Below are 19,934 nucleotides of genomic sequence, written 5' to 3'. Positions count from 1 at the left end.
ATGAAGGCTGTATATTGTTACCCTGCTTATTTAACTTCTATGCAGAGTACATCATGAGAAACGCTGGGCTGGAGGAAGCACAAGCTGGAATCAAGATTGCCGGGAGAAATATCAATAATCTCAGATATGCAGATGACACCACCATTATGGCAGAAAGTGAAGAAGAACTAAAGTGGCTCTTGATGAAAGTGAAAGAGGAGAGAGAAAAAGTTGGCTTAAAGCTCAACATTCAGAAAACTAAGATCATGGCATCTGGTCCCATGACTTCATGGCAAATAGATGGGGAAACTGGCTGACTTTATTTTTCTGGGCTCCAAAATCACTGTAGACGGTGATTGCAGCCATGAAATTAAAAGATGCTTATTCCTTGGAAGGGAAGTTATGACCAACCTAGACAGCATATTAAAAAGCAGAGACATTACTTTGGCAACAAAGGTCCGTCTAGTCAAGGCTGTGATTTTTCCAGTGGTCATGTATGGGTGTGAGAGTTGGACTATAAAGAAAGCTGAACTCTGAAGAATTGATGCTTTTGAACTGTAGTGTTGCAGAAGACTCTTGAGAGTCCCTTGGACTGCAAGAAGATCCAACCAGTCCATCCTAAAGGAGATCAGTCCTGGATGTTCATTGGAAGGACTGATGTTGAAGCTGAAACTCCAATACTTTGGCCACCTTATGAGAAGAGTTGACTCATTTGAAAAGACCCTGATGTTGGGAAAGATTGAAGGCAGGAGGAGAATGGGACGACAGATGAAATGGTTAGATGGCATCACTGGCTCAGTGGATATGAGTTTGGGTGAACTCCGGGAGTTGGTGATGGACAGTGGGGCTTGGCGTGCTACAGTTCATGGGGTTGCAAAAATCAGACAGGACTGAGCAACTGAACTGAACTGAAGTGAAGTTGGGATTGCCTGATCTATAGTCTTTATTTGACCAAGAAAGCCTAATAAAGTTTCTTCTATTTACACCATTTGTTTAAAGAAAAGTAAATGTATTATTCTTTGCAGATTGTCTTTTTGAGATGAGATGAATGGTTGTCCCATTTTCTGCATATATGTATTTGGATTTTTGGTCCTGGTTTTTTTTATTCCATTATGAACGATGCTTTATTCATTTTCTTCATTCCAATTCTTAATGGGGTGGTTTTTATTGTATATGGTATTAGACAAATAATTATAAAGTATAATGGATACATTAATATCAAATCTTTATGTTATCTCATTTAACCAGGTTATTAAATAATTAACCCAGTGTCACATGACAAGCAGTTTATATAGATAACTGGACCTGTATGACTCCAAAACCAGAACACCATTTCTGTTTTCATTGAAAACTCATAACTGAAATGACTGAAAACGACTTACCTCTTTATGAAATTTTTTTTGCTGCACAAATTTTTGTTAATTTGATATTCACAATAAGTTGAATTCTATTAATGAAATGATAGAAATGTAAAAGAGGAACTCATTCTCACTTTGTGCATGCGTGCTAAGTCACCTCAGTCACGTCTGACTCTTGTAACCCTTTGGACTATGGCTCACCAGGCTACTCTGTCCATGGGATTCTCCAGGCAAAGAACAGTGGAGTAGGTTGTCATGCCCTGCTCCAGGGGATCTTCCTGACCCAATGCAGGTCCTGCATTGCAAATAAATTCTTTACTCTTAGTTGCTGAGGCAGGGCCAGCATTCTCACTTTGAATGATAGTCCATATATGAAGAATTGCAATGGCTGTATTTTTCCTTCATTCGGTCCTTAGTTAAAGTAATTTATGTGTTGTTTTAAACTACTAAATGGTAACAGATCATTCTTGCTCTGCTCTGTAAACTTACACAGTGTTGAAAATGAATGCAAAAGTGGAACAAAGATTAAAAAGAGAGCTGGTTTAGTTTCTATCCCAGAAGTATAGAAATGAGTGATTGAATGAGACATATCTAGGAAAGGAGCATAGAGTTAAGTGATGACTAAAAAGGAACATTTTGCTGATTCAAGAATTTTAAATGTTTATCTTTGTTTTTATTATAAATATAAACATTTTACACTTAGGTACAGTTTGGGGAGGTGTTATTAATCCATGAGCATGTACAGAGTAGAGTTTTAATCTGGGTATATTTTAGCTCCGTTTGGAGAAAGAGAACCTAAGGCATGCAAACAGGAGTTACGGTTTAGAAACCTCTGAAGAGTAAAGAATGAGAAAGGTGATTATTTTCATAGGTTTTATGGATGACACTTCATAGCTTCAGAAACCTTTAGCTACCTGAATTTAAGGATCATACAGTAAACCTGAACATTAGTGTAATAAACTCTTACAGCAGCTCCTAAATGGAAATAATCTTTTTGCTTAATGATTTCTAAATCCAGATTCCTTTTCATTTAAATCCAGATAAGAAAGAAGAAAAACGAAGACACTCAAGGTCAAGATCACGTTCTAGGAGGAGGAGGACTCCCTCATCTTCTAGGCACAGGTAATTAGATTGATTGCTGTTTGGTAGTAAGTTCTTCCTTAGACAAAGATTATTTCCCTATGTCACATCTTCTGTTACCCTAACTAGCTCATGGTTACAGTGGTTTTGATAACTACTGCTATTTGCAGAGTAGGTGAATTACTGTTCACAGGTATATAAATAGAGAAAAGATGGTAGATACTTTAAATCCCCCCTAGAAATCTAGGGATAGGAAGAAGCCACTGGAATTCGAGCACTGAAATGAATTAGTACTCTGGAAAGGACACTGACCTTGAAACTTTTGACTTGAATTCTAGTTCTGACATTTCACTAGACTCCTGACTTGGAACATGGAGGGTTGTTATGCAACCTTAGCTTACCCATCTAAAGCTTGAATATTTGCAGATGACATGTTTTGAGATTGCTCTTTGTATTACTGGATAAACTACATGATGGTAACTATTATTCTTTATCCTACCCAGAGTAGGACTCTGTAGGGTAAAAGGACCAGTGTATTCTCTTTCTCACATGACATACTTGTGTAGATTTGTAAGGATCTATCTAGACCAATGACTCTCAAACTTGCTGATATTAGGACCTCTATACTCATAAAAAATATAAGAACTCCAATGAGCTTTTGTTTTTGTGGTTTATAACGTCATTGTTGGCCATAGTAAAATTTGAAACCATCATTTGAAATAATAATGAATATTGAAACCCATTCATATTAACTTAGCTTTGAAACAAAGCTTTTCCCCCCAAAATTAAAAGAATGGCTTTATTTACATCTTAACATCTTTGCAAATTTCTTTAACATTTAGCTTAATAGAAGATGTATAGGATTCTGCATTCAGCTTATTGTAGTATATTTTGGTTATATTAACCAAATATTAATATAGAATATCTGACTTTACACAAATGCATCGTGAGAAGAGGGAAAAGTAATTTTACAGTCTTTTTGGGTAATTGGGAGTAGTATTCTTTGATACAATACCAAAACTTGTAAAATCTGTTGATCTTTATTATACTTTGAGTGAATCTTTTCACCAGGCATCCTTTTGTACAGTTATGCATTAATGGTTTGGAAAATGATTGATTGATTGCTTTATGCAAGTTTTCAAATGTTGATACTTTTTTACACAATATCAAAAGATGACTTGGTAATACCACCATACATCTTACCAGTAAACCCTTCTAAAATGTTAGGAAGCTGTCAGATTCACAATTGTGGGTTTAAGTTTTCCAAAGTTTAATTTTCTCCTGAAAGCTCAGATTTTATTATTGGCAACAAATTTTTTTCCTTGAAATGATAATTCATTTTTCATGAAAGTATCTACCAGATACCTAAGTCTAAACAACCATGGTTTGTCAGTTCTTTGAAGTAAAGATGTTTCATGGCAAAAGCAACTAGGTAAGCTCACACTCAGTCACACAAGTGTCTTCCTTGACAGTCGCTGAACTTAAAAGTTTCAGAAATGATTTATGCATACTGCCCATTTCATTGCACAGAATGTTGCTGAAGGGACCAGATTTAACATTTCTAGTCAATAATGATACTAGTTTAATAGCACTCAAGGAACTAGATTTAATAAAATGAATAATTTTTACTGGCTCTATTAAAGATGTCATTGGTGAAATTGGCAGGATTTTCACTACAAAATCTTCGCTGCAAATGCCAATGAAAATACAGTAAATAACAGGTTCAGTTGCCACTATCTTGCTTTGTAATAAGGAAATGCTTATGCACCATTGGTACAAATGTTAAAGTGGCAAAGGCAGGTATTACCTACCTTGTTACAATTCTGGGTTTGGGGGTGGGGTTGGGAATTGACCTTACAGCTCCCATAGCATTGTTAAGTCATTTCTTAGACTGTGCCTTAGTCCACTTGACTGCTATAACAGGATACCATAGACTGGATGGCTTATAAACAATAGAAATGTACTTCTCACAGTTCTGGAAGCTGGGAAGTTCAAGATCGGGGTGTCAGAAAATTTGCTGTTTGGTGAGGACCTACTATTTATATTGATAGTTTGCTCTATCCATGTGTCCTCACATAGAAAGATGGATCAGGGGTCGGGTATCTCTTGAGTTCTTTTTATTTTAATAATTTTATTTATTTACTTTTGAGTGTGCTGGGTCTTCATTGCTGTGCAGGCTTTTAGCTAGTTGCGGTGAGTGGGGCTACTCTAGTTATGGTGTGTGGGCTTCTCATTGCAGTGGTTTTTCTTGTTACGGAGCACAAGCTCTAGCACGCCCAGGCTTCAGTAGTCATGGCACATGAGCTCAGTGGTAGTGCTCCAGTCTCTAGAGCACAGGCCCAGTAGTTGTGGCTCATGGGCTTAGTTACTCCGTGGCATGTGCGATATTCATGGACCGGGGATGGAACCCATGTTTCCTGCATTGGCAGGTGGATTCTTTACCACTGAACCACCAGAGAAGCTCCTTCTGAGATGTCTTTCACAAACGCATTCATCCTATTCATGAAAGCTGGGCCTTCATAACCTAATCACCCCAAAGGCTCCTGCCTCAGAACATCATCACACTGGGTATTTGGTTTCCTGTAAGAATTTTGGGAGGACACAAAGTTTCAGTCTGTAGCAGAATGTTACAGGGTGATTCTGTCTGGTGTGTTTGTGTCATCCACCTTCACCCAGCCCATTTCATGCTTAAAAGATTTTGTCTTTCAAAAAACCCAAATCTAGAACATCTGAGGGCTCCACTGAACCTTTAGAAGTTCCCTGTTGCCTTAATGTATGTACAGTGGGGGTTTTTTTTTTCCATACTATAGTGTAAACATAACTTGCAGTGTACTGGGAATCCACAAATTCATTGTGACATACTATTACTGAGATATCCAGTTTATTGCAGTGGTCTGGGAGCAAACTCAGTATCTCTGAGCTGTGCCTATACTTAGAATACTAACTTTCTAGGACAAGTGCTTTCATGGCTTTGTTTAATACTTAGACTTAAAAAGGAGAACTTAACATCTTTTGTATATAGGAGTTACATGCTAAGGCTTTCAAGTATTAATTTTAATTACGACCATGAGAGAAAAGTCCTTTGGAACACTTGTAGTAACACATCATAGCAGAAAGATAGTTATTATAAATTGTAGTATTTTAAGCATCTTGACATATAAAATGACTGTTACTTTCAATATGCTTTTTGCTTATATATAAATAATAATAATGTATAATAATAACTGTTGTTGAACTGCTCAGTTGTATGCAACTTTCTGTGACCCCCATGGATTGTAGCATGCAAGTTTTCCCTGTCCTTCACTATCTCCCAGAGTTTGCTCAGACTCTTGGCCCATTGAGTCTCTGGTGCCATCCAACCATCTCGTCCTCTGTCGGCCCTTTCTCGTCCTGCCCTCAGTCTTTCCCAGCCTCAGGGTCTTTTCTAGTGAGTCAGCTCTTCTCATCAGCTGGCAAAAGTATTGAAGTTACGGCATCAGTCCTTCCAGTGAATATTCTGGGTTGATTTCTTGCAGTCCAAGGGACTCTTAAGAGTCCCTTGTCCAGTACCACAGTTCAAAAGCATTAATTCTTTGGCATTTAACCTTCTTCATGGTTCAACTCTCACATGCATACATGTCTACAGGAAAAACCATAGCTTTGACTATGCGGACCTTTGTCAGTGAAGTGATGTCTCTGCTTTTGAAAATGCTGTCTGAAAAAGTGAAATCGCTCAGTCGTGTCCAACTCTTTGTGACTCCATGAACTGTAGCCTACCAGGCTCCTTCCGTCTATGGGATATTCCAGGCAAGGGTACTGGAATGGGTTGCCATTTCTTTCTCCAGGGGAATCTTCCTGACCCAGGGATCTAACTGGGGTCTCCCACATTGTAGGCAGATGCTTTTACCATCTGAGCTACCAGGGAAGTCAATGGTTTGTCATTGCTTTTCTTCCAAGGAACAAGCGTCCTTCAATTTCATGGCTCCAGTCACTGTCCACGGTGATTTTGGAGCTCAAGAAAATAAAATCTACCACTGTTTCCATATTTTCCCCATCTATTTACCATGAAGTGATGACACCAGATGCCATGATCTTCGTTTTTTTGAATGTTGAGTTTTAAGCCGGCTTTTTCACTCTCCTTTTGCACCTTCATCGAGAGGCTTTTTAGTTTCTCTTCACTTGCTGCTGTTAGGGTGGTATCACCTGCGAATCTGAGGTTGTCGATGCTTCTCCTGGCAATCTTGATTCCAGCTTGTGAGTCATCTAACCTAGCATGAAGTACTCTGCACGTAAGTTAAATAAGCAGGGTGACAGTATACAGCCTTGACATACTACTTACCCAGGTTTCAGCCAGTCTGTTTTTCCATGTCCATTTTTAACTGTTCCTTCTTGACCTACATACAGGTTTCTTGGGAAGCCGGTAAGGTGATCTTATATTCCCATCTCTTTAAGAATTTTCCACAGTTTGTTGTGATCCGTACAGTCATGAGGCTTTAGCGTAGTCAATGAGGCAGAATTAGTAATTTGCTTTTTCTATCATCCTACGGGTGTTGGCCATTTGGTCTCTTGTTCCTCTGCCTTTTCTAAATCCAGCTTGTACATGTGGAATTTCTTGGTTCGTGTACTGTTGAAGCCTGGCTTGAAGGATTGTGAGCATTACCTTGCTAATTTGTGAAATGAGTGCAGTTGTACATTAGTATGAACATTTTTTAACATTGCCCTTCTTTGGGATTGGAATAAAAACTGACCTTTTCCAGTCCTGTGACCAACCATTGCTGAGTTATCCAAATTTGATGGCATATTGAGTGTGGCACTTTAACAGCAGTATCTTTTATGATCTGAAATATCTCAGCTGGGATTCCATCACCTCCACTAGCTTTGTCATATAAAATATATGGTAATCTCTATGTTTCTCTAATTTTTAAAAGCTTATATGAACTGAATGTTGAAGTGACTGCAGTGCAATACTGTTGAAAAACAACTGTTTCAGGACCTTATAGTAAACTGATAGATGTAATACTTCTGCTTATTAGATTTTTAAAATCTTATATTATTAATCACTTCATTTAGAAGGAAACGTGAATGCATTTATAATTTTTACAGCCATTTTTTAATACATTAGAGGTAAATGTGTTACATGGTTTTGCTAAAATGATTAAGTTTAATTTTTTTTAAAGCCAAATTTCTCAAAAGATGAACACTTGCTAATTCAAATAGCATCGATTTTGGTTTTCCGTAATGTTTTTTTTTAATTCTTCATAAGAAAGTGATGGTTACGATATTCTAGAGGGTCAGTGTTTCATTCAAAATACGTTAGTACTACCTTTCATTACACAGTATAGTAGTTGTTGCTCAAGGGTACAGTTGGTGAATAAGGTAGACATATATACCCCTATCCTTATGGAGCTTGAAGAAAGGTAGGTAAGCATTATGTGAAAATTTCCTGGGATATAGACATGTTATTGAGAGGGATTGTTTAGTTTCAAATATGGTCAAAAATAAGTGATGTACAAAATATAGTTACTGAGTTTGATGAGACATTACTCCTAATGGGTTTTGAAACAGCTGTTACAGAGAATGATGGCAACACTATGGTAGCACAGCAATAAGAGCAGTCAGTATTTATATGTCTACACTAAGGCGCTGAGCTGGATTTTATAATTTTGCTTAAATTACAACTATTCTATGATGTAGGTGCTGTTTTTTTTTGCTGAAGTAATAGGCTCAGATTAAATAATGAATACTTTTATTAACTGACTTTAAAGGGGAGATTTGAACACAAATCTTTTGCATTACTAAAATGTCTATCCTTTGGCAACTCTGAAAATAATGAAAGCAAAAAGTTTAAATTCTATTTGAAGTTTTCCATGGAAAGAGGTTGAATGGTTCACTAAAAGTTAAATGACCAAGTCTAAGCAAAGAAGTGCCATTTGCTTTCAGTTTTTCTTAAAATAGGGAAAAGGATCAATGACAACATCAAAAGGTTAATTGCACTTAACCTTTTAGAGAAAACATGGGGGATGAAGGTGATAATGCAGTAGGCACAGAGAAACATGTCTTACATGGCAGGAAAGAGATGATCATACAATATTGAAGACACATGAGAGTAAAAAGGGCAGTTTATACTGAATTGTATATATCTGCATCTGCCCTGCATTACTTGTATTTCTCTTAAACTGGAAATTAAAGAAGAGGAATGTATATCGGAGAACAGCAATTAGAAATCATAGAAACCAATACAGTATGTGGTTTCCTTTTGAAATACTGAAGTGGGTTACTATGCCCATTCTCCAGGGATCTTCCCAATTCTTAAGTCTCCTGCTTTGACAGGTGAGTTCTTTACCACTAGTGCCTCCTGGCAAGCCCAAAATGGGAATAATAATAGTATTTACTGTTACTAGATTTATTATGAAAGTAAATGAGTGAATATTGGTAAAGCATGTAATGGGCATAAGTAAGTATTTGATAAGTAGTAAATGGATTTAACTTGTAGTAGTGAGGAATAAAATTAGGTACATTCTAAAATGCTGTGAATTATGAAGTGATGCAAATGAGTCATTTTTTATTTTCCTTCATTTTCTAGCAATAATTTTAAGTTTGGAGTTGTAGTTTCAGTGGACAAAGTAGGATTGGTTTGACAGGTTGAACAAAAGATTAAAAGGTGAGGAATTCCAGGTGTTAAAAGGTATTTTCTAACTTCTGGGATATCAGATGTTGTGTGAAATAAATAAATAATGGCAGGAAATTACCCTCACTTACTGATGGCTAGCCAACATGTCTGAATCTTTGGTCCTACACTTATATGAAATAATCAAAAGTAGAGCTAGTCTTTTTAGGTTTATATACATATGTCTGTTTCCTTTTACTTTATAAGGCGGTCAAGAAGCAGATCAAGAAGGCGATCACATTCTAAGTCAAGGAGTAGACGACGATCCAAAAGTCCAAGACGGAGAAGATCTCATTCCAGAGAGAGGGGTAGAAGGTCAAGGAGCACGTCAAAAAACAGGTACAGTAGAAAACCAGTAACAACGAATGAGTAAAATTTCTCCGTAGTAAGAATTCTTAGCTGTTTCTACTGCCTTTTTTCATTTCTTTTCCATTCAACCATTGGTAAGAATTTTGTGTTCCCAGCAACTTCTTGATATGCCAGAGTTTTTGGCAGACAATCATGCCTTCTTAATTCTTCTTTATATATCTCATCATGAGCAGCTTTTGAGTATGAATTAATATTGCTGTATTCCTGACACTGAACCATACTTAAGAGTCTAATGTGATTTGGAGGCCAGTAAAGACTTACAGTGAGGATTTACTAAAAACTAAAACATCCATACCTTAACATTGTATTTTGACTTAAACGTTCATTCAGTAATTTGTTTTTCATACAGGGCCAAACCCTTTGAAATTAGTAGGCCTAGTCTTGAATAATCACCCCACTCCAGTACTCTTGCCTGGAAATCCCATGGACAGAGGAGCCTGGTAAGCTGCAGTCCATGGGGTCGCTAAGAGTTGGACACGACAGAGCGACTTCACTTTCACTTTTCACTTTCATGTATAGGAGAAGGAAATGGCAACCCACTCCAGTGTTCTTGCCTGGAGAATCCTAGGGATGGGGGAGCCTCATGGGCTGCCGTCTATGGGGTCGCACAGAGTCGGACACGACTGAAGCGACTTAGCACAGCAGCAGCAGTCTTGAATAATAGATACAAAATCACTTTCTTTTCGTTTAAACCACCTTTAAAGTATCAAGAACTCTGTTACTTGAAAGTACTTAGATTTTTCCCTCCATTTTTAGCTGTCACACAGTATAATTTTGCAACGCTTATTTTTTAAACTGTCTTTTATCTTTATAAAAATATTTGCCTTAATTTTCTAGAAACAGCCCTATATTTTATACTTTACCCATTTATGTATTTGATTATGTGATTAAAAATAGTAAGAATCACAGCAAAAAGCAACAAAATTTTTTTTTTTCCCAAAATTTATTCTTGGTAAGCATATAACTCAACGTGGAACTTGGATTTTGTGATAGCTTTACTGTATACTCAGCCTCTGATGAGACTTTGAATCATGTTTTAGAGCTAGTCATCTCTTAATTCAGCCAAATGAGCTTACTTAATGAACCATCTCTTATACAAAAAGCAATTAGGCATTCCTTCCCTTGAGGAACTTTATTTATACTAGGGGAGAAATTAATGTAATTACCAAGGAAGGGCCATTGTTAGGGATGTTGGAAGATTTATTGAGAGGTGACTTGAGTATTAAATTCTGATAGATTTGACTGGACTCAGGAGCATGATTTCCAGTAGAGAATACTTAACAAGGTTAGCATGAATTCTTGAAATGAGGAGTATGTTGGTGTAGAAGGACCAGGAAATGAGGTCAGGACAGTTGAGACAGATGACACATAAAAAAGACTTTATTGTTCACACTAAGGAGTTTACAGTTGATCTGAAGTCAATGGGAATGAATTGAAAAGTGATAAGCAGAGAATTAATATTTTCAGATTTGTACTTTGAAAGATTTCTGATAAAGGGGTTTAATATGAATTTGTGAAAAACGACTGGGACCACTTAAGGGACCATTTAGAGTTGAGGTATGGTTGTAGTACCAGTCCATTATGATTTTTTTTCCTAATAGTATTGAATAGCCCAGATTATGTCATAGCAGGGCCACAGTTAGAAGGTTGGTGTCATTCATGGTAGATGTTTACATCACGTGTGTGCTCTGAAAGAATAACTTAAAAGTTTTTATCAGAATAACATTTTAAGAATAAGAATCCATTTCATTGTACTTTTGTTTGTAATTTGTATATATATTTTTTCTATTAACTGAATCTTCTAACACATTAATAAATTGTGTTCATTTATTAGAGATAAAAAGAAAGAAGACAAAGAAAAGAAACGTTCCAAAACGCCACCAAAAAGTTATAGCACAGCCAGACGTTCCAGAAGTGCTAGCAGGTAGGGTGGCATTATGAATTCTTGGCGTTGTTTTTTAAACTTTGTTTGCAAAGACTCATTAGGCTGTGAACGTGAAATGTTTTCCGGTACAGAACTACATACTTTAATGGTGAAGATTTCTAAAGGCAATCTGTGAAGAATAAGTTTCCAATTAATACTTTATGGTATAGAGTTCATTTACAATAACATGGAATTCAACAGAGGTCAGTTTTTATGTTTGCTCTATGCATTTCATATCCTAATTTGAACTGTTTGTGGGTTTTTTTTTTCACCCAGGCATTTGATGGCTAAAGTATACTGCATTATCACATTAGATTCATTTTATTACATGTTAATACTTAAAATAGTTTTTTTTCCCATACATAATGGTTTGTTGATAAAATAATTGGAGGCAAGGCAAGTTCTAGTGTGTGTCATTTCATAGAGTAGTTAACCTGCTGTGGTGAAATTTTAGTGTTCTAAACTTTCAGAAAATGTATTTTTCATTCTTAAACATGGCATTCATGTGATGGTAGAAAGGACTGGCCATACTTAACTCCATTTTCTTCCTATCTTGTTTACACATTTTACTACAGTGTTTGTTTTCTTAATCTTGATTATTTAAATTCACCGAAGGGCTCAAACTATCTATAAAAATTAACTTAAAATGGATAAAACACTTAAACATAAAAGCCAAAACTAAAAAGCGCTTAGGAAAAAACATGTTAACCTTCATGACCTGGAATTTGTCAGTGGTTCCCTACATACGACAAAAGTCATAAGCAACAAAAGAGAAATAGACAAGTTTGAGGATGATAAAAACTGAAGACTTTTTGTTTCAAAGAACACTGTTAAAGACAGCCCTCAAGAGTGCTAGAAAAATGTTTCCAATAATGGATTTCTACCTAGAATATAACAACTCAGTCATAGAATGTAAAATTATGCAGCTGCATTGGAAAAACAGGTTGGCAGTTCCTACAGAAATTAAATTTAAGAGCTCTTTAACACAGCAGTTTTGTTCCCAGTGATACGCCCAAGAGAAGCAAAAACATGTCTGCACAAAAACTTATACATCAATGTTCTTGGCATCATTAATCATAACCAAGAAGTCTACCCAAATATCCACTTAACATGGGTAAACAAAGTTGTATACTCATACAATAGATTATTATTCATCTGTAGAAAGGAGCCAAAGTAATGGTAGTACAATATGAATGAGCCTTGAAAACATGCCATGTTAAAGAAGCTAGTCACAGCAGACCATACATTGTATGATTTCATTCATATGGAATGTACAGAATGGATGAATCTATAAAGTAGATTAGTGGTTGGAGTATGATAGCTAAAGACATGGGGTCTCTTCGGGGTGTTGAAAATTGTCTTTTTAAAAATTTTGTGTATATATAAAGAAAGTGAAACCAGATATAAGTGCTGAAGGAATACCAGAATAGGTCTAAGGCGGCAAAGGGGCATAAAAGATGAGATGTGCAATATGTATTCTCTTACCTTAAAAAGTGGAGGCATATTATTTGTTTATTTAATGGACCTGCTTATAAGTGCCTTGCTCTGCTTAATTATTGAATCATTCTTTATCATTTTTGGCTGCATTGGGTCTTCATTGCTGTGTACAGGCTCTCTTGGATGCAGCGAGCAGTAGCTACTCTAGTTGCTCTGTGTGGGCTTCTTATCTTGGAGAGCACAAGCTCTGAGGCACGCAGGCTTCAGTAATTGTGGTGGCATGTGGGCTCTAGAGCTCAGGTTCCATCGTTGTGGCACAAGGGCTCAGCTGCCCCGTGGCATGTGGAATTCTCCCAGACCAGGATTGAACCCACGTTCCTTGCATTGGCAGGCAGACTCTCAACCAGTGGACCACCAGGGAAATCCTGAGTCATTCTTAAATTATGGCAAATTCTGTACATTTTTATTGAATACCTACTAACATGTTTGCAGCTGTTGTACAGTCTATCATAGGTCACAGAAAGATAACTTTTTAAAGCCCATCTTTTCTGAGGAATATGGAATATTTGTTACACAAAGCAGTATGAAAAAGTGTTATGTATACAACCCTGACAAGCTTAATAAACATTTGATGAAGGGAAAGTTCTGTGTAACGTTTCCAGGACAGGGGTCATAGACAGCTTGTGGTTTTTTGTTCTTTAAAGCTTCATTTGGCTGCCAAAATGAAGACAAAGCGTATTGGGCTTAATTTTTTTTTATTTGTGTCTAAATCATATACTTTTTTCATTTAATCAGGTTTTTTTTTATTAAAGTTTACTATCCCCTTATAGTTATTACAGAATATTGACTATATTCCCCATGTTGCATAAGACATCCTTGAGTCTATCTTAAACTTAATAGTAGCTTGTCATTAGGTGGGTTTTTAAGTATAGTTGCTACACAGTATAGCAAATCACAATTTTTAAAGACTCTGTTCTGTTTATTGTTGTTATAAAATATTGGCTATATTCCTTGTGTTGTAAAGTATAAACTAGTAGCTTATTTTACACCTAATAGTTTGTGTCTCTTAATCCTCTACCCATATAATGTCCCCTGCCTTTTCCTCTTCACAGTGGTAACCACTAGTTTTCTCTCTGTATCTTGAGTCTGCTTTTTTGTTATATTCACTAGTTTGTTCTGTTTTTTAGATTACATGTGTAAGTTATATCCTACAGTATTTGTCTCTGTCTGACTTACTTCACTTTGCTTAAATGCCCTCCATGTCCATCCATATTGCTGCAGATGGCACAATTTCATTCTTTTTTATAGCTTACTAATATTCTGTTGTATAAATAGTAACAATTTTCTTTATCCATTCTTCTGTTGATGAACACTTACATAGCTTCTCTATCTTGAGAATTATTAAAAAATGGTACTGTGAATATTGGGGTTACATTTCTACCAGCAGTGTAGGAGGGTTCCTTTTTCTTTACACCCTCTCCAGCATTTATTATTTGTACACTTTTTGATGATGGCTGTTCTGACCACTGTGAGGTGATAGATAATTCATTGTAGTTTTGATTTACATTTCTCTTAATAATTAGCAGTGTTGAGCATCTTCACTTTTGGCCATCCGTACGTCTTCTTTGGTGAAATGTCCTGTTTAGGTCTTCTGCCCATTTTTGATTAGTTTGTTTGTTTGATACTGAGCTGTATGAGCTATTTGTATATTTTGGGGATTAATGCCTTATCAGTCAAATTGTTTGAAAATATTTTCACCAGTTCTGTAGGTTGTCTGTTTTGTTTTGTTTATGGTTCTTTTGCTGTGCAAAATCTCTTATTAGGTCCCATTTGTGTTTTTTGCTTTTATTTACTTGAGGAGATGGAGCCAAAAAAAAAGTTGCTATGATTTATGTCCGAGAATGTTCTACTGATCTTTTCCTGCAGTTTTATAGTATCTGGTCTTACACTTAGGTCTTTAATCCACTTTATTTTTGCATATGAAATTAAAGAATGTTGTAATTTCTCTCCTTTACACGCAGCTGGTTTTTCTAGCACCATTTATTGAAGAGACTATCTTTTCTCCATTGTATATTCTAGCCTCCTGACCATAAGTGTGTGGGTTTATTTCTGGACTCTTATTCTGTTTCATTGATTTATGTGTCTGTTTTTGTGCCTGTACCATACTGTTTTGATTACTGTAGCTTTGTAGTATAGTTTGAAGCCAGGGAATGTGATTCCTCCAGCTCTTGTTTCTCTCTATATCAAGATTGTTTTGGCTATTCAAGGTTGTTTTGTTTCCATACAAATTTTAAAATTGTTTCTTCTAATTCTGCATGAAGTGCCATTGGTATTTTGACATGGATTGCATTGAATCTAAAGATTACCTTGGGTAGTGTAGTCATTTTAACAGTATTGGTACTTCTAGTCCAAGAACACAGCAAAACTTTCCATCTGTTTGTATTGTAGAAACAGGACTTTTTTTAAGTCAATTTAAAGAGGAGGTATATCATAAAAAGCTAATTGCTCAAAATAGGGATTAGATTAGGGGTGTGATTTGCTGGACAACAGGAAGTCAGTTTGATCCCCGTTTGCTGATGGCTCAGTGGTAAAGAATCAGCCTGCAGTGCAGGAGAGGTGGGTTTGATCCCTGGATCAGGACCATCCCCTGGAGAAGGAAATGGCAACCCACGTCGGTATTCTTGCCTGGGAAATCCCATGGATAGAGGAGCCTGGTGGGTGTACAGTCCTTGGGGTTGCAAAAGAGTCAGACATAACTTGGCAACTAAACAACCACCACCACTAACTCTAGTTCTCGGTTCTCTAAGTTTTACTAATGATTTAGAAGTAGTTGTGAATTTTATTAGCAACTGCCTTTCATAACACAACATACTAATCCTTTACATGTTCTGCCCATTGACTGAATCTAAAGCTGGTTCTTTGGATAATAATTTACTTCAGACTTGAATTAGAACCTTTGTGGATCAGTTTTTCCTTGAGCTTAACATTGCTGATGTTTTGATGACATCATGTCTTTAAGAATTGCTAGAAATTAGGGCTTTCCTAAGGGCATTAAAGTAAAGGCACATAGTTTGCCCCCAAAAAGTTGCCAACTTTTATTACCCATTTACTTCTTCAGCTCCAAACAGTATTTGACAATGGAGTTTTCTGTTTCTAGTGGAGTTCCATTGCAGACACATCTGCTATGATGTGCCTGCATTTTTTGAATAACACTGTATTTTAAAGTCTAGTTTGCACATTTGTTGTTCTAGAGAGAGACGACGACGAAGAAGCAGAAGTGGCACAAGATCTCCTAAAAAGCCTAGGTCTCCCAAAAGAAAATTGTCTCGCTCACCATCCCCTAGAAGGTAAGTATTAATCTTTTATTAGATCTATCCTGTTTTTCAGAAACTGTCCTAGGATTTTTCTTCCTTCTCAGGAATTAAAATACTTAAGAATGTGCTGATAACATTCTCTTCATGACTTGAGATTGTTATAATAAACACTGTTTATGATTAGGCATTTTAGACCTGTAATCAAGTTACAGTCTTCTTCCCTGTGTTACTTGTATACAGCTTGTGTCCAGTGATTCGAAATTGGATTTTTGTTAACCTCCTTATAGCAGTGAACTTACATCAAGCTTACCATCTAAAACAAATCTAAACTTATTGCTATTTAAATAATGGCAAAAATTCTTGAGCACTTTGTTTCAAGCATCTTGTGAGCATTTTACTGTCATTCTAGACATAAAAAGGAGAAGAAGAAAGATAAAGACAAAGAAAGAAGCAGAGATGAAAGAGAGCGATCTACAAGCAAGAAGAAGAAAAGTAAAGATAAGGAAAAAGAACGGGAAAGAAAATCAGAGAGTGATAAAGATGTAAAAGTATGTTTACAAACTAATTTATTTTGGTGTTTTGGTTGATGTTGGTATTTTAAAGAAGTGATTTTCCTGTGAAGACGTTTACTTTTCTTATTCTCCTTGGCAAAGCAGGTTACACGGGACTACGATGAAGAGGAACAGGGGTATGACAGCGAGAAGGAGAAAAAGGAAGAGAAGAAACCAGCAGAACCAGGTTCTCCTAAAAAAGAATGTTCTGTGGAAAAGGGAACTGGTGATTCACTAAGAGAGTCCAAAGTGAATGGGGATGATCATCATGAAGAAGACATGGATATGAGTGACTGAACCATGCCTCTGTGGGAATCTGTGTACGTGCATCAGTGTCATTCCTGTGTGATTTCTTAATGCTGTATTTGTTCATCTCAAGCCTAGATGTATACAGCTGAGTCATAAATGGTTATAAAGCTCCTGATGTTGATATTAGTTATTTACATCCAAAAGCTTTTAGGAAAATGATACAGGGGTAACCAATTCGTGACAGGGTGAAATCTGATTGAGTAACCAAGCAGTTGTACTATTCTGGTGCTGCTTCATAACAAAAACGAAAAGCTGCATGCATCTACAGCAGGCATGGATTGTTTATGTTGTATGATCTCCTTTATTAAGTAAGTTCACTTATAGTATTTCTAGAATTTGATTCATTGCCGTAATAGAGCCATGTAGGGAATGCACTGATTGCATGTTAATTGTGGCAGGAATATCCTAAATGTCATTAAAATCCTTCAACATGATGGATCTACTTATGGTCGTTTGTTGACATGACAAATTAACCTTCTTATAGTTACATCTGGAAATGAGCATTTGAAATAGATAATCCTTTAAGCCTTGTGGCTAAATTTTTGTGGCTTTTGTTTAACTTTGAAAGGTTATATATGCACTAACCTTTTTTGATGGCTATAATTAGGCTTTAATTACAGAAACAAGATTTCAAATGAAACTGTCTTTGGCAGTAAGTAAATAGCATATTTTGAAGTAGAGTTGTATACTTTTTCATAAGGTGTTTGGGAATTTTTTTTCCTAAAATAATTTATTCCATATCTACATCAGTGAGAGCTGTTTGCCTATCCTGAAGTCCATCTGTAAAAGAAAGTTAGCTTTTGTCCTGAGTTTGTTTTCCATGCTTTTATTAATTTGTTTTAATCTCATTGTTGGAAAAGGGGATAGTGCATTTTAAATTGACCTTCATATGCTTTTAAAAATAAGACAAATCTACTTGATAATGTACTTTTTATTTGATCTCAAGTTGTATAAAACCAATAAATTTTGTGTTACTGTTACTGCAGTAGTAATCTTATGCACACAGTGATTCCATGTTAAATGCAAAGTAGTTAGGCAACTGTTTTCTTACAGGAGTTTCCAAGCTTTACTTTTGTGCAGTAAAAACAAAAGTAGGCTACAGTCTGTGCCATGTTGATGTACAGTTTCTGAAATTGTTTTACATGACTTTGATAATAAAACCCTTAAACTTATGTTTATGTTCTGTAAAAACGTATTTGTATTTATTTACATTGTTGAATGTATGGCATTTACCTCACTCATTTTACAAATCAAGTTCTTTCTCCTTGCAGACCACATATTTTAATATAGCAGTAAAATGAAATCCATCGGTAGTGATTAGTTGCCATCAGAATTGTCAAAATTAGTTTAATTTCTAAAACAGTCTTTTTAAGTGTAATTTTATTTCTTATATTTTGGGTGTAGGATTTGTGTTGAGTAAAGCAATGAACTTTAGGATAAACAAATGATCCCACCTATATTTAGTAAATTTATATTTTTGGTGAATATAAACTTAACTTTTCTGGAATAGTATAGAAACTCAATGGTATGTATCTACTGTACAGTACTAAATAGTATATTTATTCATTTATGAAATGAGTAGTGTTTGAGTGGCCGGGGTTAAGGGGAAAATGAGACTTGGAATTGTAGCTTTTATCCAAGTTGGAGTATGATTTTTTTTTTTTAATCTTTTAAAATTGAAATGCCGTATAGAAAAGCACCATTGTTTTTACAGTTTGTAGTAACTTTTTAAAGATTTTATGGAAAGGAATTTTGTCTATAGTAAGACATTGTAGTAATGGTCCGAATAATCACTGCATTTTTAAACACAAAGTTGAACGCAAATGACATTTCTTTAAACTTAAAAAATTAGTAGAAAAAAATCTAAAAGGTTGAACCATATGATATTGTCTTTTGTAAGTCAGAAACAAGTAAAATATTGGCAGTTTCACTTGGTTAAGCCTAATTTTACTCATTCTATTCCCTTTTAGTCTCTGAATACAAAGTATGCTAATTTCTCAAAAGGGATTAAGAAATTTTTGGCCTTAAATAGTGCTAGTGACTTAAGATACTATCGAAGGGAGTCTATATTTAGGTTATTTTTCAGTGAACATTTATGCACAAAGGTAGAGTTGCAGGTTACATGAGCCTTTAATACAGATGAGTCGAAATCAAGTGAACACTGCCTCCACACTGAGTTTTGTTCTGTATTTGATAGTAAAAATGATTTAAAAATAAAAGTGGTTTTGTTAGAAAAATGTTTGTGCTATTTATTTGCTTAAATTCTTCAAGAGTGAATGAAGGTAGTGGCCATGTAAGGGTCCAGTCATGAATTTCGGCTTCAGTTACAGCTGGGGAGACCTGTCTGTCTTACTCATTTTTCTCATTGTAAAATGGGGAGTAATATTTACCTTGTAAATAGTTAAAAGTGTAGCCCTGTACACCTGGGCCAATAAGTGGTACCTACTATTTAATTATGGTGCTTTTCAAAGCTATATACAATTTTAGTTTGGGGTAATGGTTTAGCAAAAGCAAGGATAAATTTCTTGCAGTGATGGCTATGTTGCCCTTTATGTTTTTGTGAATATAGATTTTGGATAATAAGCTTCCTGGTAGTGATTTCCATGTGGAAGGTAGGAAAAACTATAGTCATTTAAAGGAAAGAAAAACTCACTGGGCACAGTGAAAACTAATTTTACATTTACCTTGGAGCTGCATCTTAAAACAGGTTCTACTCTTGTTACCGTATAGGCTGCATAAGCCAGCTTTTAGAGCAATACCACTTTCTTCACTTGGCACCTGATTAAGTGGTCTATGCTGTTTGAAGTCTTCTGTGCTGGGATTAAGATTAGCATTCTTTTCCTTCTGTCTCAAGTCTAGCTAATGCATTTCACTCCTATCTAAAATACTTCTCTAATCAAGTATATGTATATATTTAAGGATATTTAAATATGTCTGTTACAGAGGTAGGTTTTTTTTTTTTTTTTT

General features: G+C 35.8%; 1 protein-coding gene across 1 annotated transcript in view; it reads left to right on the top strand.

The window, feature by feature from the left end:
* SRSF11 (serine/arginine-rich splicing factor 11) overlaps window positions 1-18,158 on the top strand; it is a gene marked incomplete at its 5' end in the record, with an annotated part of 36,922 nt that extends 18,764 nt beyond the window's left edge. Inside the window, 6 exons of the mRNA XM_010848758.1 lie at window positions 2,378-2,459; window positions 9,271-9,402; window positions 11,267-11,356; window positions 16,045-16,140; window positions 16,517-16,655; window positions 16,764-18,158. Of these exons, the coding sequence (XP_010847060.1) occupies window positions 2,378-2,459; window positions 9,271-9,402; window positions 11,267-11,356; window positions 16,045-16,140; window positions 16,517-16,655; window positions 16,764-16,955 (731 nt within the window). The remainder of the gene's footprint in view (window positions 1-2,377; window positions 2,460-9,270; window positions 9,403-11,266; window positions 11,357-16,044; window positions 16,141-16,516; window positions 16,656-16,763) is intronic.
* Window positions 18,159-19,934: the final 1,776 nt, after the last annotated feature.

This window comes from Bison bison, unplaced genomic scaffold (assembly GCF_000754665.1).
Source record: "Bison bison bison isolate TAMUID 2011002044 unplaced genomic scaffold, Bison_UMD1.0 scf7180017864271, whole genome shotgun sequence".
NCBI classification, from domain to species: Eukaryota; Metazoa; Chordata; class Mammalia; order Artiodactyla; family Bovidae; genus Bison; species Bison bison.
The sequence above is the reverse complement of the archived record's forward strand: the minus strand, read 5'-3'. Positions and strand labels throughout refer to the sequence as shown.